Genomic DNA, 21,665 nt, shown 5'->3' on the forward strand with positions numbered 1-21,665 from the left:
TGGTAGTGTATCTTTTGGGTTTCAACAGTTCTTTGTTTCAGTTTTAAAGCCATAAGCAGAACAATGTTTTTGCAGTTCCCTGGAAATACAAAACCCCCTTAAAGACAGTATCTTCTTTATCATGGGGTCCGTACACTCCATTTTATACCAGCTTCTTTATTAGTAAAACATTAAGTTTCGTTCATACAAGAAGGTCAACCTCGGTGACTTAAGGCTTTTTTAAAATGTAGTCTTTTCTATTCAGAAAGCAAACTAAGCTCATGATGAAAAAACATGCTCCTAAAATTCCAGTAGAAAAGAACCATCTGCCACATACTTCTGCTGACCAAAACCTACTAATGTCTCGACCCTCCAGTTTAGAAATGTGTCTTCTATGAGAGCGGCCCAAAGATGTAATAAGCAAGGCTGACCGCTGGCATTTCTCATTTATGTCCCCTGAGCTGCAGCCTTGGAGTTGAAGAACGTCATCCTGCCCTAGGAGCTCTCTTAATGACCAGGTCACTTGGCGTCATCAGAGAGCTGTTATATAAGAGCGCCAGGTCTGACTGGTCCCCTGCTCCAGACTTCTTATACACTTGGGACTCCCCATGAGCTACAACAGTGTTTGCAAAAGAAACAGAAATTTTTGTCTGCATTTCATGGGACATCCTCCTCGAGACTCACTTCCTTTGCGTTTCTCCCATCAGGAAAATGACCAGTCTCACAGACTCCTTAGCAAAAGATAGAAAAACGGATTGGTGCCTCTGCCTCGGGGTTGAGCAGGCTCTGCCATTATGTCCCTTAGGAGCCAAGGTTCTGCTCTGTCCCTTCTTGGGGGAACTTAAATTTTCTCTGTGAGCTACTGCAGGTCTGATGACCAGAGTTCATCCTGAACTTTCATAACTGAGCATTGGGCCATTAAAATTAGGGTGTGATCCTTTTAGGATCCCAAGTTTAAAAGATGCTGAGTAGCATCCTCAAAGAACAATGGGGTTTGATCTACTGCCTTCTTGTCATGATTAAAACTAGAACATGTTGTCCCATCTAATGGGTTAGTCACCACATTGAATACTGCAGTCACTTTCCAAAATATGGAAATATACAATTTCATATTTTGTCTGTGATAGGTCTTCACATAAAATTGCATAATCCTTGTTCCCTGATAACATGGAGCTTCAGAAATTCAGTCTACTGCATGAGCCCACAGGAGGGTAGCAATATAAAAGCACCTGCATATCCTAGCAATATGAAAGTTTCTCCTCCCAGTGTTTGCTGAATTTTCTTATTTTTTTCCTTTCGGTTCAATCTGAAAGCATTTAAGAAAACAGACTCTTCCTTTCCAACTATAATAGTAGAATATACTGAAAACAAATATTTCTTGGTACAGAACTATGTCAACCAAATCTGTCAATATGGGGCAGGGGCTATTACAAACAAAACACAGCTAGTTTTCTCTGATCTTTGATAATTTCTCTATAATTATATTTACCATAATTCTAGAATTGGTCCTTTGTCTTTAATAATGGAGCATCAAAATTCTCTCTTTCAGGAAATCTACAATTGGCATGTAGTGTTAAATAAAGTTCTAGATCATATTTCTTAAACAGAAGTTTAAACATATGAGTGGCTATTTCAGTGACTGCTTATGTGAACTGTTATGAGTGAGAATTTCAGAACAAGTCAATGTTAAAACATATTTGTATTTAAACAATGTTTTGGCATGCCTGATTATTATTATACTAGATAGGGTTATGATTTCTTTTATTAGTAGCGAAATGTTTTCCTTACATTGACCTTGAAGTTGACTTGTTGACATGGCTGGGGGAAAAAACAAAATATATATTGAACTGTGTCCTTTCCTTAAGTGACCTGATTGACTATTTTATCCAATAGGCCGCTGAACTTATTCAGCCATATTAAACGGTTCTGGCTTCCCTGATAGCTTCCCTGAGAGTTTTTTAGCCACTATTAAGTGGAAAGGACAAAAACAGACATGACTACAATACATTGGAGGAAAGAGATAAATTTTATAGGACTAGGCCAAGTGATGTTTTCCAAATGCTAAAACATAAATAGCTTTTGAAATTCAGGAACATATTTAAGCATTCAGATTTCATTACCCTGTCTTCCTACTCTCTTCCAGTCCTCTGACACTTTTCACTCTTGTTCTCTCCTCTCCTCACTGCCCGGTGCTCACTTGGTCGTCCCCCCCCCCCCCCCCCCCGCTGCCGCCCTCTCTCTCTTAATCTCTTTTTCATCTCTCCTTTTCCCTCCTTCCTTCTTTTTATCTCTTTACTCTTCTTCGTTTTTTTAAAAACGTGTAAGATGTGTTGAAGCTCTAGAAATAAAGTTGAAATTCACTAGTACCTAGCTGTAGCCCCATTAGGGATTAGATATTAAGATAAAGAAGGACCTAGCAGATTCTCTCCTAATGCATTTGAGAAACTAAAACAGGTTTTTCTTGTCACTACTGTGTTGTATCTGTCTAATGTGTTTTACACTCCCTTCTCTGTCTAGACAGAAGTCAGCTTGCATCACAAATCTTTTCAGACTGTTTTGTGAATTAATAGCTAGTCAGCTTACTTAAGACCAACATCCGTTTGTCATATTACCTGCTCTGGCCTCTTTCTTTGACATTCTGACTTTATACTGATTGAATCCTTCAAAGACTCGTCTGGGGCGGGGGTGGTGCGGAGGCACAGAACACTCATTTGACAGCTGTTAATACTCAGGCCCTTACTCAGCTGTCTGGAAGCAGCCACAAACTGTATTGAGTTACTTCTATAGCATTGTCTAATGGCATACAAAATTAAAAATACTGTGTCTTGTTGACCGGAAAATTATACATATAAAAATACAGTGCCTTGTACTTTCAGTATGAATCTCTGCTAGCCAGTGCTGCCCATCATCTTAGATCTTAGATCCCTGAGTCAATGTTCTGATTCTGTGATTCAGAATGTGAAGTTAATTATACTTGGTAAATGCAGTAAGGTGCTGAGTTGTAGGAGAGCAATGGTAAGGATGCTTGAGATCCCAATAGACTGTCTGTAGCTCAAAGCTTAATGCAAGTCCAGGTTCAGATGGTAGGCTAAACAAAAGTGGGTTGTGTGAAGCCTGTGGTTCTTGAACCTGGGGCATCACACCAAATCGACAGAGGTGCTGTCGTGTTTGATGTTTTTGACGTAAACACAGTGATACTCAACATCTGATAGATACAACTACTAACTTGGAACAGTTCAGAGTTTCAACTCCAGAGCACTCTACATTCTTCTCTATGACATCTTATCATTTTGAAATTGAGTTTTCCATGTGTATGTGTTGACAAAAATCAAGTGCCACGTGAAAATCCGTGTGGAACGTGAAATGACGCTGGCTGGGGCCCATCTGATCTCGAGTCCTGCAGTAAGCACAGATGTGTGTGTTCATTAGTTAGTAACTGTGCTTATTTAAGAATAAAATAATAAGGGCGCCTGGGTGGCTCAGTGGGTTAAGCCGCTGCCTTCGGCTCAGGTCATGATCTCAGGGTCCTGGGATCGAGTCCCGCATCGGGCTCTCTGCTCAGCAGGGAGCTTGCTTCCTCCTCTCTCTCTGCCTTCCTCTCTGCCTACCTGTGATCTCTCTCTGTCGAATAAATAAATAAAATCTTAAAAAAAAAAAAGAATAAAATAATAACTTTTCTTTAATTTATATGGTTTTTTTTTTGCAAATAATAACTTGTTAAGATCTAAAAACTTACACGTTCTTTCAAAATAACTAAATACATGAAGCTCTTGGGTCTATCTTTTGGCTGAGGAGCATCATAAACTATTCCTGAGATGCTTAGAGTCCCACAGACTAAGAAACTTTGGTTTGATCTCTGGGGAGAAAGGGGAAGCCTCAAGACCTATTTGAGAGTATACAAAAAAGAAAATTGAGTGACTCTTAGAATTCCAAATTCTCAGTGCTCCTACTCCCAGTCATCTTATGAACTGACCTTTTGTAGTGCTGGCCTTGGAACATTTCCTCGCCTGCCAGAGCCTGAAGGACTCCTTTCTGGGCAATCCGAACATCCTAGGAGAAAGAAAAATCGATACATGTGATACGGGAGTTTCTCCAATAAAGAGGCCATCCACATTACCATAGCGGGAAGGCCAGAGTTGGCAAGCTCCTCTGTCTTGCTCAGAGCTTCCAATTAACTCAGAACCATGTCTGACAAGAAGAGAGAAAAGACCTCTGAAGAAACATTTGTCATGGGTGATCCAGAAGAAAAGAAGCAACTCCCTTGAAAAGCAACTTGGATAAAACAGACTTGTAGAGAGAAGAGAATGTAAAAGCAAAACAACACACCTCACAGATAAGAGAACTAGAGCATCCAAGAAGTAAAAATTAAAAAGATTTCAGAAGAGGGGAGGAATATTTGGAAAACAAAAAGTTCTTGGAATGAATTGGTAGCAGAAATAAAAGCTGAGGAACTGTCCCACAAAATAGGGCAGAAAGACAAAAAGGAATATAAGAGAACAAAGGTTAAAAAAAAAAAAATTAGACTATGCTGGAAAACCTGCTTAAGTAGACTATACATGTATAATTGGGATTCCAGGAGAGAGAACAAAGGAGGGGGAGAGATTATCAATGAAATAATATTTTAATTCTCCAAACTGAAAGATACTCAGTTTCCAAATGGAAAGGATTCACTGCATACACAAAGGGTGAAAATAAATTCACAGCAGTGTATTGTGAAATTCAGAATATGCAGGACAGGGAGATGATTCTGCCAGTGTCATGTGACACTGAGACTGACACTTGAGAAAACATCAAGTCACATAAAACCAATAAGATCAGAATGACTTAGAACTTCTCAGTAGTCAGGCTAGACACAAAGAGATGGTGAAGCAAAGCCTTCAACATTCTGAAGTGAAGTTACTTCCAACTTAGAATCCTATACCCTGCTGGGCCCCTGGGTGGCTCAGTGGATTAGGCCTCTGCCTTAGGATCTCCAGGTCCTGGGATTGAGTCCCTCATTGGGCTCTCTGCTAGGCGGGGAGCCTGCTTCCTCCACTCTCTCTCTCTCTCCCTGCCTCTCTGCCCATTTGTGATCTCTCTCTGTCAAATAAAGAAAATCTTAAGAAAAAAAAAAGAATCCTATACCCTGCTAAACCTTCCATTCTATATGAAGATGTAGTCAATAGTTTGCTGACTTGCAAGGTCTTGGAGGTTTTCCTTCACAACTCTTTATATAGGATGTGCTCGACCAACAGTGAAGAATTCACCTAGGAAGAGCCGCATTCACCTAGAATTCACCTAGAAAGAGGTACCGGAAGCAGGAGATCCAGTATAGGCAAGAGCCAAAGGGAGCCTGCAGGAGGGTAAAAGCTGTGCATCGGGGTGGAGTAGTGTGTTGCAAGACAGACGCATGGACATTTTCATCATGAAGAGCTCATTGCCACTGCTTTGTCCTTTACCCTGATGACAGAATGGCAGTGTAGTAAGCCTGACCCAAATTCTCTTTTCTCTTGGCCTTTCGTGCTCTCTGCTCCCTGCCCTGCCTCCTGACTCAGCTAAGAACTTTCATTTCATGCCCCCCCCCCCCATTCTGACTTGATCTGGAGCTGAGATTTGGAAGCTGGCCACACTGAACTAATAAAAAACAAAGCATAGGGACCAGCTCTTCCTGCTGCCTGTGCAGTTCCTGCCCACACTTGGCCCAGCCAGACCTCCTCACCAAGGTGAGCCCTCAGCTTCCCAGGACTTGCTCATGACCCTGTCTGCTGATTACTTCTGTGGGGGCTTTTGTGAACACACAGGGAAGCTGAAGCCCATTTATACTCCAAGATAGTTCCTGTGAACTTTCTCAAACAGTGACGAGTTTGTCTTTTCTTTATGCTTATGACTCAATTTTTTTAAACTAAACACATTTTTTGAAGAATACATATGTAGTAAACATAACAAAAATCAGAAGACTGGTTCTCAAAAGGAGAAGAGGAAGAAAGATTAAATTGGGGCATTTCTAAAGCTTTGGTAATATTTTATTTCTTAGGCTTAATGACGGCTGCACAGTGGTTTGTTTTACTCCTTTAACTGTGCATTTAAAATATCTTCTATATAAGATAGTTAGCAACTGTAAAAAAAAATCCTTTTGAAAATTTATGCAAACATTATATTTACCCATACTGAATTTCATTTTATTGATTTTAATATTTTTTATTTTTTATTTTATTTTATTTTTTAAAGATTTTATTTATTTATTTGACAGACAGAGATCACAAGCAGGCAGAGAGGCAGGCAGAGAGAGAGAGGAGGAAGCAGGCTCCCTGCTGAGCAGAGAACCTGATGCGGGGCTCGATCCCAGGACTCATGACCTGAGCCGAAGGCAGCACCTTAACCCACTGAGCCACCCAGGTGCCCCATTTTAATCTTTTTTTTTTTTAAGAGCTTATTTATTTATTTCTCAGAGAGAGAGAGATCACAAGTAGGCAGAGAGGCAGGCAGAGTGAGAGGAGGAAGCAGGCTTCCTGCTGAGCAGAGAGCCCGATGTGGGGCTCCATCCCAGGACCCTGGGATCATGACCTGAGCCAAAGGCAGAGGCTTTAACCCACTGAGCCACCCAGGCACCCCTCATTTTATTGATTTTAGTCCAGATTCTTTTTTATCAGTGGTGTTAGACAAGCCATGGTTTGGTAGGTAAAAGCTGAATTTCTTTTTAGTTAGGCTAGACCCCAAAGAGGAAAAAAAAAATAAGGGCTGTGAAGGAAAGCATTTATAAAAATGTTCCCTTATTACCCAAAGGACCTAGTGGTATTATCCTTGCTGCCTCATCATATTATGAGGTTTGGCAAACAAAATTATTTGTATTTAACCAAGTGTTAAATACATAAAAACTTTGAATGAAACTCAAGGTTGAATTCTGAGAGATATTTATATGATTAAGTAATTTTTAAGTAACTATTTAAAAAAACAACCAGCAAAAATAGTTCATAATTTATTAACTTATGACATGCCATCAAAACTTTTCACTTAGGAAAAAAGTGGATTAAAATGTATCAGAGTTATTGATAACTTTAAATATTTTCCATCTTCTTAAATGGACAGTTTTTAAATATAGATAAGTCTCTAACTGTCTTTATTTGACATAAGTAGTCATCCCTTGGTTTCCATTTCTCACCAAAATGCATTTTACAGATGTCTTAAAGGGCTTTGTTCAAATAAGATGCTACCGGATGAGAATGTAGTATTACAACCTAGCTCATCTCTTTTCCTCATGGCTTTCTTCATTTGAATAATGTCAACCATATGAGCCATGGTGGAAGCTATGTTCAGTTTGTGATATCATTTCCCAGAGAAGAAAAGCTGAACAGCCCTTGGGGCACTCTATCTGGAACAGATTTTATCTAGTACAAATCCTGAGATGTAGCAGAGCATGGGGACCACTAGAACAGCCCAGTACTTTGCTTTCCTTTTGTTGTTCTGAGAGTTTGTAGCCTTTTCTACCTGTTTCGGCAGCCATAGACTCTGTACATGACTGTGCTTTTATGCAATAAGAGTATTCCTGAAAACTCATATAAAATGAGTTTTGCTCAATCGAATTTGAAAAATATTTTTGTAAAGCTAAGGTTTACTTTTTCCCTGCAATATGAATTTCATCCATACATTTCTTCAAAAGTATTTATGGGGAGGCTGTGTTGTAAGAGAGGCTAACAGCATACCCATGAACAGAACAAATGCTTCCTGCTTTCGCAGAGGCCAGAGTTGAGGGCCCAGAACTGAACAGACATTATACAATAAATTATTTATAGCTGTGAGTGCTGTCTCCAAGCAAAGTCTGCCATCCTAAGATTACAGTACATATAGTGGATCTGACCAAGTCTAATCAAAAAAGACTTCTCTGAGGAAGACACATTTACGTGGACATGTCAGGTGGAAGGCTTAGAGACAGAAAGTCTGTGGCTTTGCAAGGAGCAGCTCAAGAGTCAGAGTGCCCAAAGCTCTGAATGAAAGAAGGAGAGAGGCACAAAAGGAACCTGGCAAGTAGCAGCCACCTGATCATTGGCTGTGGTTCTGTGACCATGGTGAGGATTTGTAATCTGTCCTCAGAGTCAAGGAAGGATGTGGCCATGAAAAAATTTCCATTCTCAAAGGGGCCTTCTGGTTTAGAAGAAGCAACTGTATACATAAGCTCAGGGTTTTTAAAAATGGCATAACCAGAAATACCCAAATCGTAGATAATGTAAGAAGGAACTTTAAGGTTATCAAGATCATCACTCTAAAACTGCTTTACGCCATCCCTGCTACATAAGGGTTTATCCTTTTTCTGAATGTAGGTTTCAAGGCACAGAATTCGGTCTGTGTCTAGAGTTAGGGCATCCCCAGGTACTGAAGTGGTGATGATTTCTCCAAGTGTCTCTAGAAACTCCATCTTTTCAGGTATGGATAATCCAAGGTCGGGAGACCTTTCCTGAGAGCACCAGGCACTGGGGAGAGAGTGCAGGGCCTCAGACAGGAAGGACCTAGGTGCTGCTGAAAGCCAGGAAGGCTTCCTGGCTCCCAGCAGCATCTGCTACAGGGAACAATGGTGACCAGCCTCTGCCTGAAGCCCATCTCTCAGAGGACAGCCAGGATATGAGGGTTTATTTCCCCAAATCTCAAAAGATTAGGCTGTTCTTTCCTTCTGATACCAATATGTCCACATTTCAAGCCCTATTCCAGGATATCTTGTATCTCTGAGGATACACAGCATATCTCCTTCTGCAGATGTATTTCCTATTAAATTACTTGTATAGTGAGAGTAATTAAAATTTTCAGATTCAGGAAACTCATTGTTTCTGATCTTAAATCTTTCTTTGCCTCATTTAACACTGAGTTCCTTGTGTCTTGAGCTAGAAAAAAAATACATAACTAGAGAGGCTTTGTATGGGGGTATGGAGAAGAAAAGCTTGCTTATGGGAGGCAGGATGATTATTTCAGCATTTTGACTTTATCATTAATTATTCATGACCTTGAGAGAACCACTTTGGACCTCACCTGAAGAAAGGAGAGATTTGGGCTAGTCAGTCTCTAAAACCCCTTATAGTAGTGATGCTCTAAGTTTTGCCCTTCTCTGGTTAAATACACTTAACTCCTTCTGTAACCATATGTGCTCAATTAAAAAATTCCCAGTCCCTTGTCCTTTTCCAGATACTCCTCACTTTCCAATGGTTTAATCTTACATGAAGCTCCAACATGAATTATTTCCACACTTTTATCTTCCTCTTCAGTTGGAAGGCCAAGAGCTGTGTACAGTATAGTCAAGAATACACAGGATTACCTCATGCTCTCTTATCCTATTGTTTTTCTTCTGGTCAGTGAACTTTTTAATCACATAATAATTGTGTACTTCAAATGTATCCATGTCTCTGGGAAGAATAAACATTGTTAAAATGTCTATACTGCCTAGAGCCAACTATACTTTAAATGCTATTCCGATCCAAATTCCACCGGTATTTTTCAAAGAGCTGGAGTAAGTAATCCTGAAATTTGTATGGAATCAGAAGAGACCCTGAATTGCTGAGAAATGTTGAAAAACAAAAATAAAACTGGCGGCATCACATGACCTGATTTCAAGCTTTACTACAAAGCTGTGATCACCAAGACAGCATGGTTCTGGCATAAAAACAGACACATAGACCAGTGGAACAGAGTAGAGAGCCCAGATATGGACCCTCAACTCTATGGTCAAATAATCTTCGACAAAGCAGGAAAAAATATACAGTGGAAAAAAAGACAGGCTCTTCAATACGTGGTGCTGGGAAAATTGGACAGCTATATGTAGAAGAATGAAACTTGACCATTCTCTTACACCATACACAAAGATAAACTCAAAATGAATAAAAGACCTCAACATGAGGCAAGAATCCATCAAAATCCTAGAGGAGAACATAGGCAGTAACCTCTTTGGTATCAGCCACAGCAACTTCTTTCAAGATATGTCTCCAAAGGCAAAGAAAACAAAAGCGAAGATGAACTTTTGGGACTTCATCAAGATCAAAAGCTTCTGCACAGCAAAGGAAACAGTCAATAAAACAAAGAGGCAACCCACAGAATGGGAGAAGATATTTGCAAATGACAGTACAGACAAAAGGTTGATATCCAGGTTCTATAAAGGACTTCTCAAACTCAACACACACAAAACAGATAATCATATCAAAAAATGGGCAGAAGATATAAACAGACACTTCTCCAATGCAGACCTACAAATGGCTATCAGACACATGAAAAAATGTTCATCATCACTAGCCATTAGGGAGATTCAAATTAAAACCACATTGAGATATCACCTTACACCAGTTAGAATGGCCAAAATTAGCAAGACAGGAAACAAGGTGTGTTGGAGAGGATGTGGAGAAAGGGGAATCCTCTTACACTGTCAGTGGGAATGCAAGTTGGTGCAGCCACTTTGGAGAACAGTGTAGAGATTCCTCCAGAAATTAAAAATAGAGCTTCCCTATGACCTTGCAATTGCACTACTGGGTATTTACCCCAAAGATACAGAGGTAGTGAAAAGAAGGGCCATCTGTACCCCAATGTTTATAGCAGCAATGGCCATGGTCGCCAAACTGTGGAAAGAACCAAGATGCCCTTCAATGGACGAATGGATAAGGAAGATGTGGTCCATATACACTATGGAGTATTATGCCTCCATCAGAAAGGATGAATACCCAACTTTTGTAGCAACATGGATGGGACTGGAAGAGATGATGCTTAGTGAAATAAATCAAGCAGAGAGAGTCAATTATCATATGGTTTCACTTATTTGTAGAGCATAACAAATAACATGGAGGACATGGGGAGATGGAGAGGAGAAGGGAGTTGAGGAAAATTGAAAGGGGAGGTGAACCATGAGAGACTATGGACTCTGAAAAACAACCTGAGGGTTTTGAAGGGGCGGGGGGTGGGAGGTCGGGGGAACCAGGTGGTAGGTATTAGGGAGGGCACGTATTGCATGGAGCGCTGGGTGTGATGCAAAAACAATGAATACTGTTACACTGCAAAGAAAAAAAAAATGTATTCGTGTCTCTCAAACCTTTACTGATTGAGATGAAGGTGAGCAGAGGTGACCATGCCCTAGTTTATACCTTCCTATCCCATTACACCACAGCTCATTTTATAGGACATAGTCATAATTTGAGCATGATTTCTAAAATACATTATTGAAATGATAAAACATAGTATATAACCTAGGTTTGGAATTTGAATAAATAATTTTTTCCTTGTGCTACTATCAACACTATAGCATTGGAAGTAAATATTCTGCTAATATTGAACCCAATTGGCTTTTGTTTTCACCTGGGTAAAAACTGAGAAAGCCAGAAAACTCTGTAGTGTTATCCATATAAATCTACATTTGCACTGGGTATACCAAATGTGTCTTTTAAAGGTCTGCTTTGATTGCAAAATTTCAAAAATGTGTATTAGTCAGTGGTGAGACATAAAACGAGCCATCAAAATCAGCTTCTCTTGGGTCTTATGAGGCCCGATGTCACCATATATAAAGCTACCTGCTACAGTTTAACCCAGTGTGGTCATATTATATTACTCCAAAAGTATTCCAGTGAATTGTGGAAAAGCTAGAGTCAAATATTAGCCAATATTTTTCACAATTTCCAGCGCAGGAAGTCTTCAGGGATCCCATCATTTCAAAGAGAAAATAATGTTATTTGAAACAAAGCGACAACATTATTAAGAACTTAAAGTAACTTGTAATTAAATAAGTGCCAGTGAATGTAATTCACAAAGGGAGTATAAAGGAAGACTTTTCATTTTATACTTTATGGTGCATTTATGTTTATTACTTTTATTTGCATTTTTTAAATGAGATATTTAAAGATCCTTTTAATGAAATCTTTTTCTTTTATAAGGTAACACTTTTAACCTACAGCTGGTACGTTTTCTTCCAGCATTTAAACCATAATATATGCTTTGAGACAAATTTAGCAATTTTGGTTACTGATAGTTGAATTGAAGGAAGAGACATTATTGTACAAATCTGAAGTTTGCCCTCAGCAGGCTGTCAGAGAAGGAGGTTGGTAGAGAAGCATTTTCTCTTCTCCATTTGTATCCGTTTTTGCTGCACAATACAGCTCCCCCTAAATGAGTGGCAGCAGCCATTTGTTCCTATTCTGTGGGTCAGCCATTTGATTTGGCCTCAGCTGGGCAGTTCTGTGGTCTGTGTCAGGTTTGGCCAACCTCAGCCGGACTAACAATGTGGCTGTGGTCAGCCTCGAGGTTGGCTGGGAATGAGTTAATCTAGGCTGCTCTCTGTTGGAACCATTGACTTCTGCTCTGTGTAGCTCTTCCTCCAGTGACCAGCACAGCCTTATTCACCTTCTAGCTCAGCAGGATCCTGAGAGATGGAAGAGGAGTGAGCAAGGTCCTTTGAGGACCCCTGATCAGCCTCGTTTCTACTGCATTCTAGGTTAAAGCAACTTATAAGGCCAAAGCAACTTATAAGGCTTCAGGGGTTGGGGTAATAGATTGTGCCACTTGATGGAAGGAGTTGCCGAGTCACATTACACACATCCCTACTCTGTGGATGCCATTTTGCAAAAAGTCTACAATGCAAAATCTTGTGCTGTCCCCATAATATGGGAGTAATCAATAGAGTCTCTCTTTATGGGAATCAAAAATATACATCACTTCTCTTAACATTTGCTAATATAATCTATTTTACTGGTAAAATATAGATAATTATTCAATGTAAAAATAGTACACTCTAGATCTAGATTTTTAATGCTAACAGTTTCTATTTACTGGCAACAGAGCATTTACTATGTGCCGGGCAGTGTCCCCAAACAGTGTCTAACCTATCACAAAAAGAGGTGGTTGTTAAGAGTGAGAAGTCGGAAGACTGACTTGGCTTAAATTCTGCTCTTACCACTTGTTAGCTATGTCACTTTGGCAAAACAATTAGTCTTATTGCACTTCAGTTTCCTGTCTATGAGATGGGCGAATAATAATACATCTAAATTGTAAGGTTAACAAAAGGATTCAGTCTATTTTCAGTGCTGGTAACTGTACTCAGTGCCTGATGAGAGCTTTCTAAGAGCCGGCTATTATTACGGTCATGGCCATCATCCCCCACTGTGACCCTGTGATGGCTAATTTTATGAGGCATGAGTAATACAAACCCTATAGGTAGGTTCTGTTATTTTCTCCATTTTACAGATAAGAACACTGAAGTTCAGGGAGCTTGACTAAAGTCACAGAGGCATAATGTGGCAGGACCCTTACTCAAGCTGGTTCTGGAGTCTGGGCTTTCCAAGCTCTACAGCACACCATGGCTACACTGTAACAGTAGCTTCCACAATAGCGGCCTGCGGGCCCAGCCCTGATGTGTTTTGTTCTTTCCCCACTGTCAGCATTTCAGAGAAGGTTGCTTTTCACTTGAGCAGACATAAAAGGCAGCTGCATTGTAGTTGAAGGAACTTCCACATGTGCTCAACTAAACGAGGCCAGAGGAGAAGGGAGCTGGTGTCTACTGAGCATCTTTCCCATGCAAGGCCCAAGATACATACTTGGCAAACATCTCTTTTCATCTTCATAGATCCCCCATTAGGTACCTATTGTCCTCATTCTATAGATGAGGAAGCCAGGCCTGAGCTCACCTCAGGCACGAAGGACAGGTCTGATGCCAAAGCTTTGGCCACTATGCTGAACTGCTAATTCAGGGTAAAGAAAGTCTATTGTGAATACTTTGTAAAGAGACTGTATAGTAATTGTTACCTGATTTGCTTGTTTTAGAAACACAGAGGCTCTGACCTCTTCAAGGTGACCTCGTGTGGTCACTCTGATGCATTATTCTGTTCTCTTCCCTTCCAGAGGAGATCTGTACCCTAGTTATCGCTGAGACCTTCCCCGAGGATGCGGGGATCTTCACGTGCTCAGCAAGAAATGACTATGGATCGGTAACCAGCACCGCCCAGCTGATTGTCACCTCAGGTAGGTGAGGAGTATAAAAGTGGACTGGGTTCTGTTCCCTAGCACTTAGCGTGTGGTTCACCCCAGCACACAGAACTACCTTAGAATAGAGCTCAGCCTTTAGGAATGCTTGCTGCCCCTCTAGGAGTTATCCTAACAATCAGTGTCTCCTCATGAAACAAAGGCTTTGGAGGAGGGGGAGTGGAAGTGGAGATGAAAAACAGCAAGATAATGACAGTGTAGCAGCGGAACACACATGGGGCTATTTTCTAAGGCATGCGACTTGGTCTTGGAAACAATGGATCCGGTTTCCTAACATCATGCTAACCCAGAATCCTGCTGCCAGCAGAGAGCCCCTCTGCACCAGAGGTGCGGTCGCTGTTCTCAGCAGTGCCGGCTGAAGCGCTGGGACTTGGACAAGTAAGTCCTCGTGTAAGCCACGATGGAAACTTCTGAAAAAGTAATACCAGATCAACTAATGTAACTTGGAGAAGCCAAAAAAGCCTTAGAAATCAAATTTCATTGAAAATGGGATGTAACTCTGATACGAAAAACGAAAGCAATGTAAGCAGGGTATTATACTATTAAAGCCAATATTCATAACTGTTTGGATTTTTTAAAAGATTTTTTATTTACTTGAGAAAGAGAGAGACAGAGCTTAATTTTGGGGGTGGGCAGAGGGAGAGAATCTCAAGCAGACTCTCCACTGAGCAGGGAGCCTGCTCTCAGGACCCTGAGATCATGACCTGAGCCGAAATCAAGAGTCAGACATTTAACTGACTGAGCCACCCAGGCCCCCCTGGAATTTTTTTTTTTTTTTTATAAACTCAGAAATGTACCACTAGCAAGCACAACCTGAAACAGCTTTTTTCTTTATTTTCTTTTAACTTTAGTTGACTATTTTCTACTACTACTAATTAGCTTTACTTGAGCTTACTTTTATTGACTCATCACTGTTATTTACTTGAGAGTAGTTCTTAAAATAGTGCTTGGTCCAAGCCTGGCACATAATGCTTACAGTGGGGAATCAAGACATGGGCCGCGGCTGCATGAGACAGTCATGAGAACAACCGAGCTGTACTTTCATCTCTCTGGGAGAGTGAGAAGTTGGTGCTAGGTGGCAGCAGAGGCACAAACAAGACTGGCTTAAGGACATTAGAATGGACCTTGTAAATGCTTTTTCGCCTTAATTAAGAAAAGTAAAGTTCCCTGGATTGCTGATATGAATTAGATGCTCTGGTGCCATGACTGTTGCTGAAGGGCAGCAAGGATCCCATGTTCAATTCAGAGGTGGCTTGAGACTGTCCCATCAAATGGGCATCATGGTAGTGGGGTGCTCCAACAATGCAGCCAAAACTCTGGGCTCTAAACATCGATGTGGCCAAGACTGGCATGCAGTATTTCCCATTTTCATCTGGGGTACCTCTGCTGTGGGCCTAGCATAATCAACAAGTAGTTTCTGAGTTTTCAGTTGACCTCAGTAAGCATTTTTGAGTACATTCCAGGAGCTCTGCTGGGCTCTGGGCAAGGTGAGGAATCCAGGGACGACAGGATCTTATCTCAAGATGCTTTCAGTTTGTTGAGAATTAACGAGTCAGTTTCCTTTGTACCGAATTACAGCCATGACAGTTATCTGAATTGGAAAAACGTTATAGATGAGATCATAAGACATTTTACTGAAGTTCAGAATTCTGACTTTCTTAGATTTAAATAGAATGAAAATCCATTGCCTACCCCATAAAGCATGTATCCTTTGAGCTAATGTCAGTGAGGCACAGGTAGGAGGTTCGTTTGGATCCACGGGATGCAATGTGAGCAAATAAAGCATTATGGGTTGATACTATCTGTGTGGTCATTTTTTTTTTTTAAATCAACTTCTGTGTTTAGATCTTATGTGAAATTTTTTAATGAATTGGTAGCTGGTCTCCCTGTTTGTGGGCCCAATCAGGAAATGAAACAGGTAGCAGTCCCTGAAAACTAGTTTGGGACAACCAGACCTTTCAGCTGGCTTTGCTTATGCATCATATGAGAGAGCAAAGAGTTTGTTTTCTTTAACAACTTAAATTGTGTTTAACAAGAAGAGGGTACAAGGGATTCTCAGGTAGTCTCTGACAGCATGAAAATAACAGTTGAACTATAACATCTTATTTTTTCCTCTCCCCTGCCTTCCTTAGCCAACACTGAAAACTGTAACTATGACTCAGTGGGAGAATCCAACAATGATCACTTCCAGCACTTCCCACCTCCCCCTCCAATCTTGGAGACAAACTCCTTTGAGCTGGCATCAAAGAAACCATCTGAGGTCCAGCAGGTGAACAGCCCCGAGTTGGGGCTCAACATGGCAGCCCTTCAAACGCAGTTCAGTTCTGCCGAGCGGGAAACAAACGGAGTCCATCCCGGCCATGGAGTGAACGGACTGATTAATGGCAGAGCTAACAGTAATCAATCTCTCCCCACACCAGCTGTCGTACTTTCACCCACGAAGGAGCCACCACCTCTGCTTGCCAAGCCAAAACTGTGAGTACTTCTGCATGTTTTTATAATACTTTCCATACCCCTGCTAAATTGCCTTTCTGGCCAGGGAAAACCTGCCTGGACTCAGCTGCATGTCAGGTTTCCTTTCCGGCGGGCAAGCCATCCCCGGTGGATGGGACCTTGCTAACAAGATGGGGGTGGGTGTCCTTCAAAAATATAAAAGATGCCGAGAAATAAAGAAGGAAAATGAGAAGCTTGGTTAAACCTACCCTTTGCTAAAGGCTCTAACTGGTTTCATCTGTACAAATACCTGTTCATGGTGTGGCCTTCCAATGTAGAGCAAGGACGTAGCCACTCCCCAGAGATGATGGGAAGAGACCAACTTTGAGCTCGCTCTTAATGTTTTAAATCTATGTCATGGATCTAAATATTTTATATCTAAATGTTTTAGATATAAATAGGATTTAACTGTATCTGAAGGTTTTAAATGTAAGAATCAGTAGGGAAATCTGATAGAGATGATCCTGGGAAGTCGGAAAGGCTGAGGATGGAAATTCAGTGTGCAGAACCTGAGGAGGGCAGTGAAACCAGAGATAACCAGGCCCCTCAGGAAGAAGAGCTCCCCTCACCACACAGCCTACGTGGCTTTGGAATTCCATAGAACTACTTATTTCCATGAATACCACCTTCATATTTGATACCCATTATTTTCTTAGGATGATAAACCTCACATGAGCTGTTTCCGTTGGCACCACACAGCCGGGAGTTGTTATGAATGGAACCATTACAATGTCAGAGCGCGGCAGAAATCAGTTAACTCAATAGGTTCTATCATAGCATGACAGACCTTGAATTACTGCCCTGACAGAGGTCAGTGGAGATGTCAGAGTCCTATAAAATGTATACATACTCCATGAGGTCACGTTTCCATGAGCATGACTTTGCCAAAATTTAGGAGTTATTGTTTCCCCCGGACTTAACAGCCTACTCTCGTCTCTCTGTCATCAGCTCGTTTGTTAGAAATGTTAGAATGTGGAAGATATTTTCGATTAGAATATCTCACGTTTGTACGTCACTTTGTTTACTAAGGATTTCATGAGCCTGATTAGACTAATCAAATAAATCAGCCTCACGAATGTCTTCAGTTAGCGAATGGGCAGACAGTTTTAGAAGAATAAACTTTTGGACAATCTTGTGTTGCAGTTTCCAAATCTATCTCTTAATACCCTGCACTTAATTTTGCGTATCAGTCAAGCTTGGTTTTCAGGCAGCGGGGCTCCTGGGTATGGTATCCAGTGGTCTGGGAGATATCAGGTGGACACTGAACACCTGTGCCCAGCTCCACTGACATACTTGGGCAGGTAAAACGAGGCAAGAAGTGGCAGCCTTACAAGACAATTACACCCTAGTAGTTCCGAGCCATAAAATTAATTACCCCTGCTGACTCCTTTTAGCTTTGTATTTTGAATATGTATTTGTAGTACTTTTATTGAAACGAGGGACCTGCTCTCCCCTCTCCCCGGGAGGATTTTTAATGATGAGGACTTGACTATGCTCTTGATTAAATGAAGTGTATCCACCGTAATGGCTGTCATAAATTGGATATAAATCACAGGAGAGCAAACACGAGGAGCTGTGAACAGGCATTTACGGCCCTTCTTATCTCGGGACTTTCGGCAGCTCGTCAGCTCATGCCTGTGCTTTGCAGAGATGCTAGTGTGTGTGTGATAGAGGCTGGGTGTGTCTGCAAAAGAGAACAGTTCTGTGTTCAATGAGAGGAGGAGGAGCTTCAGGGTACCTGGTGGCTGAGCCAGTTGAGCGTCTGACTCTTGATTTCAGCTCAGGTCATGATCTCAGGGCTGTGAGATCAAGCCCCTAAGTCAGCAGGCTCCTCGCTCAGGCAGGGAATCTGCTTGAGATTTTCTCTCTCTCTTTGCTCCTCCCCCAGCTTATGCTCTCTCTCGCTTGCTCTCTCTCAAATAAATCAACCTTAAGAATGAAAAAAAAAGATGAGTAACTTAAGTACAAATTTAAAGAGTAACACTGTGATTTTCAATACAATATGATATAAGGTAGAGGAAAAAATGGACCTTGGTGTTTAATGTCCATATAAAGGGGTTACTCCCTGCTTCATGAGAAAATTTAGGGAAAGGAAAAGCACCTAATTGCAAAATCTGGTAGCTCAGAAATAACATTACTTGTACCACTGTTTTACCACTGTTTTTTTCTTCCCCGCAAGTCTTTATGTGCTTAAATATATCCGTAGAGCATCACTTAATTGTTTTTATATTCTATTACTATCTGCTGTTTACTAGGTGGAAAATAAAATATGGGATGATGCTTTCAAAATACATATTTTAAAGTATTCTTACTGGTTTGGTCTGATTTTCCACTCCTTTAATCTGTTCTCATGGTCTTTTCTGAAGAGGTTTCTTATTATTTTAAAAATGGTATCCATTGATAGAGGAGTGCTCTATCATTCCATGGAATGAAATCTGCAGTGATTCAGGATGGCCTTGAAGTTACTGACGAGGAGCGCAGGCAACTGCCAGGTACAATTCTTAAACGTGTCTATTTCTTTTCTGACGTTGGGGAGAAAATGAGATTTTGCCTCTTATTGTTGGCAGTGAAAAAGTATGCATTGCTCTAATCTTTCTGCATGAGCCTGTGATTTTATTCCCTTTCATGAAAGGAGAGGCTTCTATTTGGGGAATTTATGATGTTTCATTCTTCTGAATCATTTGTAATCAAACAAATAGGAAACAGTTAGGAGGGGGGAAATCATGGGAATTAAAACATTTCCTCTTAGAATAAATTAACCCAAAAATCATATTTGATTTGTCAGATTCCTGAGGAAAAATCTCTTTGCATTTTTGTCTCAATAGTTCCAGTACTGATTGTGAGAAGAAAAAAAAAATCAAAGACTGAAGTGGAAAGATAGAAACGTCATGAATTCTTTTCTTTAGCAAAGTCCAGCACTGATCCCTTCCAACCCAACTGAAGTCCTCACCATTAGCTTTGCAGACCCTCCCAGACCTCCAGCTGAGTCTGCCCTACCTGCCAGAGGGCGGATTTCCTGGCGCGGTGTCTTGCCGGCATCCACTTCAGTGTCTGCATCTCTCAGTGTCTTGGTCTCAGATCCTGTTCCTCAAGTATAAGTTTAACACGATTCAATGTAGGCCATTCAGTCAGTGCCAGATGCTAGGCACCCTGGATTTGTGGTATAACTTTACCACTTGCCGTGGGAGCAGAAGTGCCCTTAGAACACTACACAGGAAGAAAAATTCATAAATGAGAGTTATTTGTGTGGCTTCGTGTCTGATACCCAGAATCTTTTAGCACAGTGTGAAGAAAAGAAGCAACATGGTGCTTGAGTCCTATTTCTTATCAGAGAAAAAGAGAAAGGAATAAATATAAACCTAGCTTATGAACTATTCGTAACATTATTTTCCTTGTTTGGAGTGCACCAGATAAGTCTGTTGCCTCCCACTCTCTGCAAATTATGTCTGAAGATTCAAAATAAACATAGAGCTCAGTTTGTTAATAGGAAACAAAATCCCCGCTTCTCTTTATTCCTGCCAAAACACAGTCCTTCAAAGGCATGGGATCTGCATGGGATCCCCGGGAATAAACCCTGGAGGGAAACCTGGGAATGCCAAATTTAGTAGGTGATTTACAAAGCATATAGGAAAGCATGGTCATGTTTTTCCACTGAGCTCACCTCCTGAATTAGACCAAACAATATCTAAATAACATGCTGTTTTCAGATCTCATTTACTTCTTTGTTTTTTAATATTCTTCCAATCTTGTGGGAGGGAGGTAGAGTATAAACCTGTGGAAGAAGCAGAATGAGAAGTCCAAAGGGAAATTTCTGAAGGGTGATTCAACAGGCAAGTCCTTGCCCCCAGAACAGGACAAGTCAGCCGATAAGATGAAGCATGTTTGTCCCCGCCTAGTGCTGCTAATACACACTTGAGCCTGAAAGTCTCTACTCTGACTAGAAGGATGATAATGAAAGGTTTTCAGAATTTTTAACACGCTTAATCAATAGCTAAGCTAGAGATTTAAGTCTCCTTGCTCCTATTCTTACTGCTTTCTCTTCCCCTGGCCTCTAAAGAGAAAACAGCTTCGTCATATCTTATCTCAAAAGGGTAAAACCATTTGGGGCTAAACCAGGCTTTTTGAAATAGTGGCATTTCACTACCTGTGTTTCTGTCTTCGTCCTGTCTCTCAGTCCCGCCCTTAGACACCGACTTGTTCCTGCTGTTCTTGTCCCAAGAGAGCGGGGCATGTCCTATAAACTCCTTCATAGGAAGGTCCTGGGGATTCTCTGCATCCCGGCAGCGAGGTCGTGGACTGACAAAGTGAAGCCGTGTCTTCGTAATAACAAGTGATGATAAGTGGTGTGTGCAGTGAGAGACCCGTCCTTTCACTGCGTGTGTGGGACTGTGGATGGTGTGTCGGAGAGATCGAAGAGGAGGAAGGAGCAGCCTGTATTTCTCAGTGGTGGAACTGTGTCCGGCTTGCTATATTTGGAAGTTCCTCCACACTTCAAGCACAAGTTGTTCCCTTGCTGGAATGTTCTACTCCCCAGAATGTTCTGCTACTAATAGCAGTCCTGCTCCTTCTTGCTTCTGACACCCAGCTGCACGTACCACCTCCCCTGACCATCTGACCTAAAGCCAGTTCTCCAGCTATTCTCCAATAAATCATCCTCTCTAATGACCACATAACGTGGAACTCGTTCTCATATCTTCCTATTGACTTCTTGTTAGCGTGTGCTCTGTTTTTGCCCCACTGTTACAATACAAGCTTTTTGAGAGGAGGGACCTTAACCATTTTTCACCAGAACCTAGATCAGGGCCTGACATGCTCAAAAATGTTTTTGAGTGCATGAAGTAGGAACAGACCAACAAAAAGGAAGAGCAGGGCCTCCCCTGATTAGAGCAGGCCTGTTCTGTTTAACTTCACACCTACATGTGCTGTGAGACTTTTGTTTTCAAACCTTACTAGTTCCGAGGGTTTTCCCATTTAATGATTCTTTTCCAGCTGACCTCTTTCCCCTTATACACAGAGTGATATGAAGAACTAAATAAGAATCCTCTGGAATAGAATGACATTGGAAAAGTTTGCCTAATCACGTTACTCAATTAGGGGACCCTTTCACCTCCTCTTTCTTTTCTCCTGTGTTCTCATTTCATTAACATCTTTTTTTTTTTCTTTTTCATTTGACATCTTACTTTAAAACATCCTGGAGAAAGTAAGACATCTGGAAGGTCTTAGAG

At 41.1% G+C, this 21,665-nt stretch overlaps 1 protein-coding gene across 1 annotated transcript in view; it reads left to right on the forward strand.

The window, feature by feature from the left end:
* Nucleotides 1–20,774, forward strand: part of LOC309863902 (palladin-like) — a gene marked incomplete at its 3' end in the record, with an annotated part of 214,018 nt that extends 193,244 nt beyond the window's left edge. Inside the window, exons 9-11 of the mRNA XM_082729143.1 lie at nucleotides 13,807–13,926; nucleotides 16,080–16,422; nucleotides 20,615–20,774. Of these exons, the coding sequence (XP_082585269.1) occupies nucleotides 13,807–13,926; nucleotides 16,080–16,422; nucleotides 20,615–20,774 (623 nt within the window). The remainder of the gene's footprint in view (nucleotides 1–13,806; nucleotides 13,927–16,079; nucleotides 16,423–20,614) is intronic.
* Between the last annotated feature and the right edge of the window lie 891 nt (nucleotides 20,775–21,665).

This window comes from Mustela nivalis (assembly GCF_964662115.1).
Source record: "Mustela nivalis genome assembly, chromosome: 4".
In the NCBI taxonomy this organism is placed as follows: domain Eukaryota; kingdom Metazoa; phylum Chordata; class Mammalia; order Carnivora; family Mustelidae; genus Mustela; species Mustela nivalis.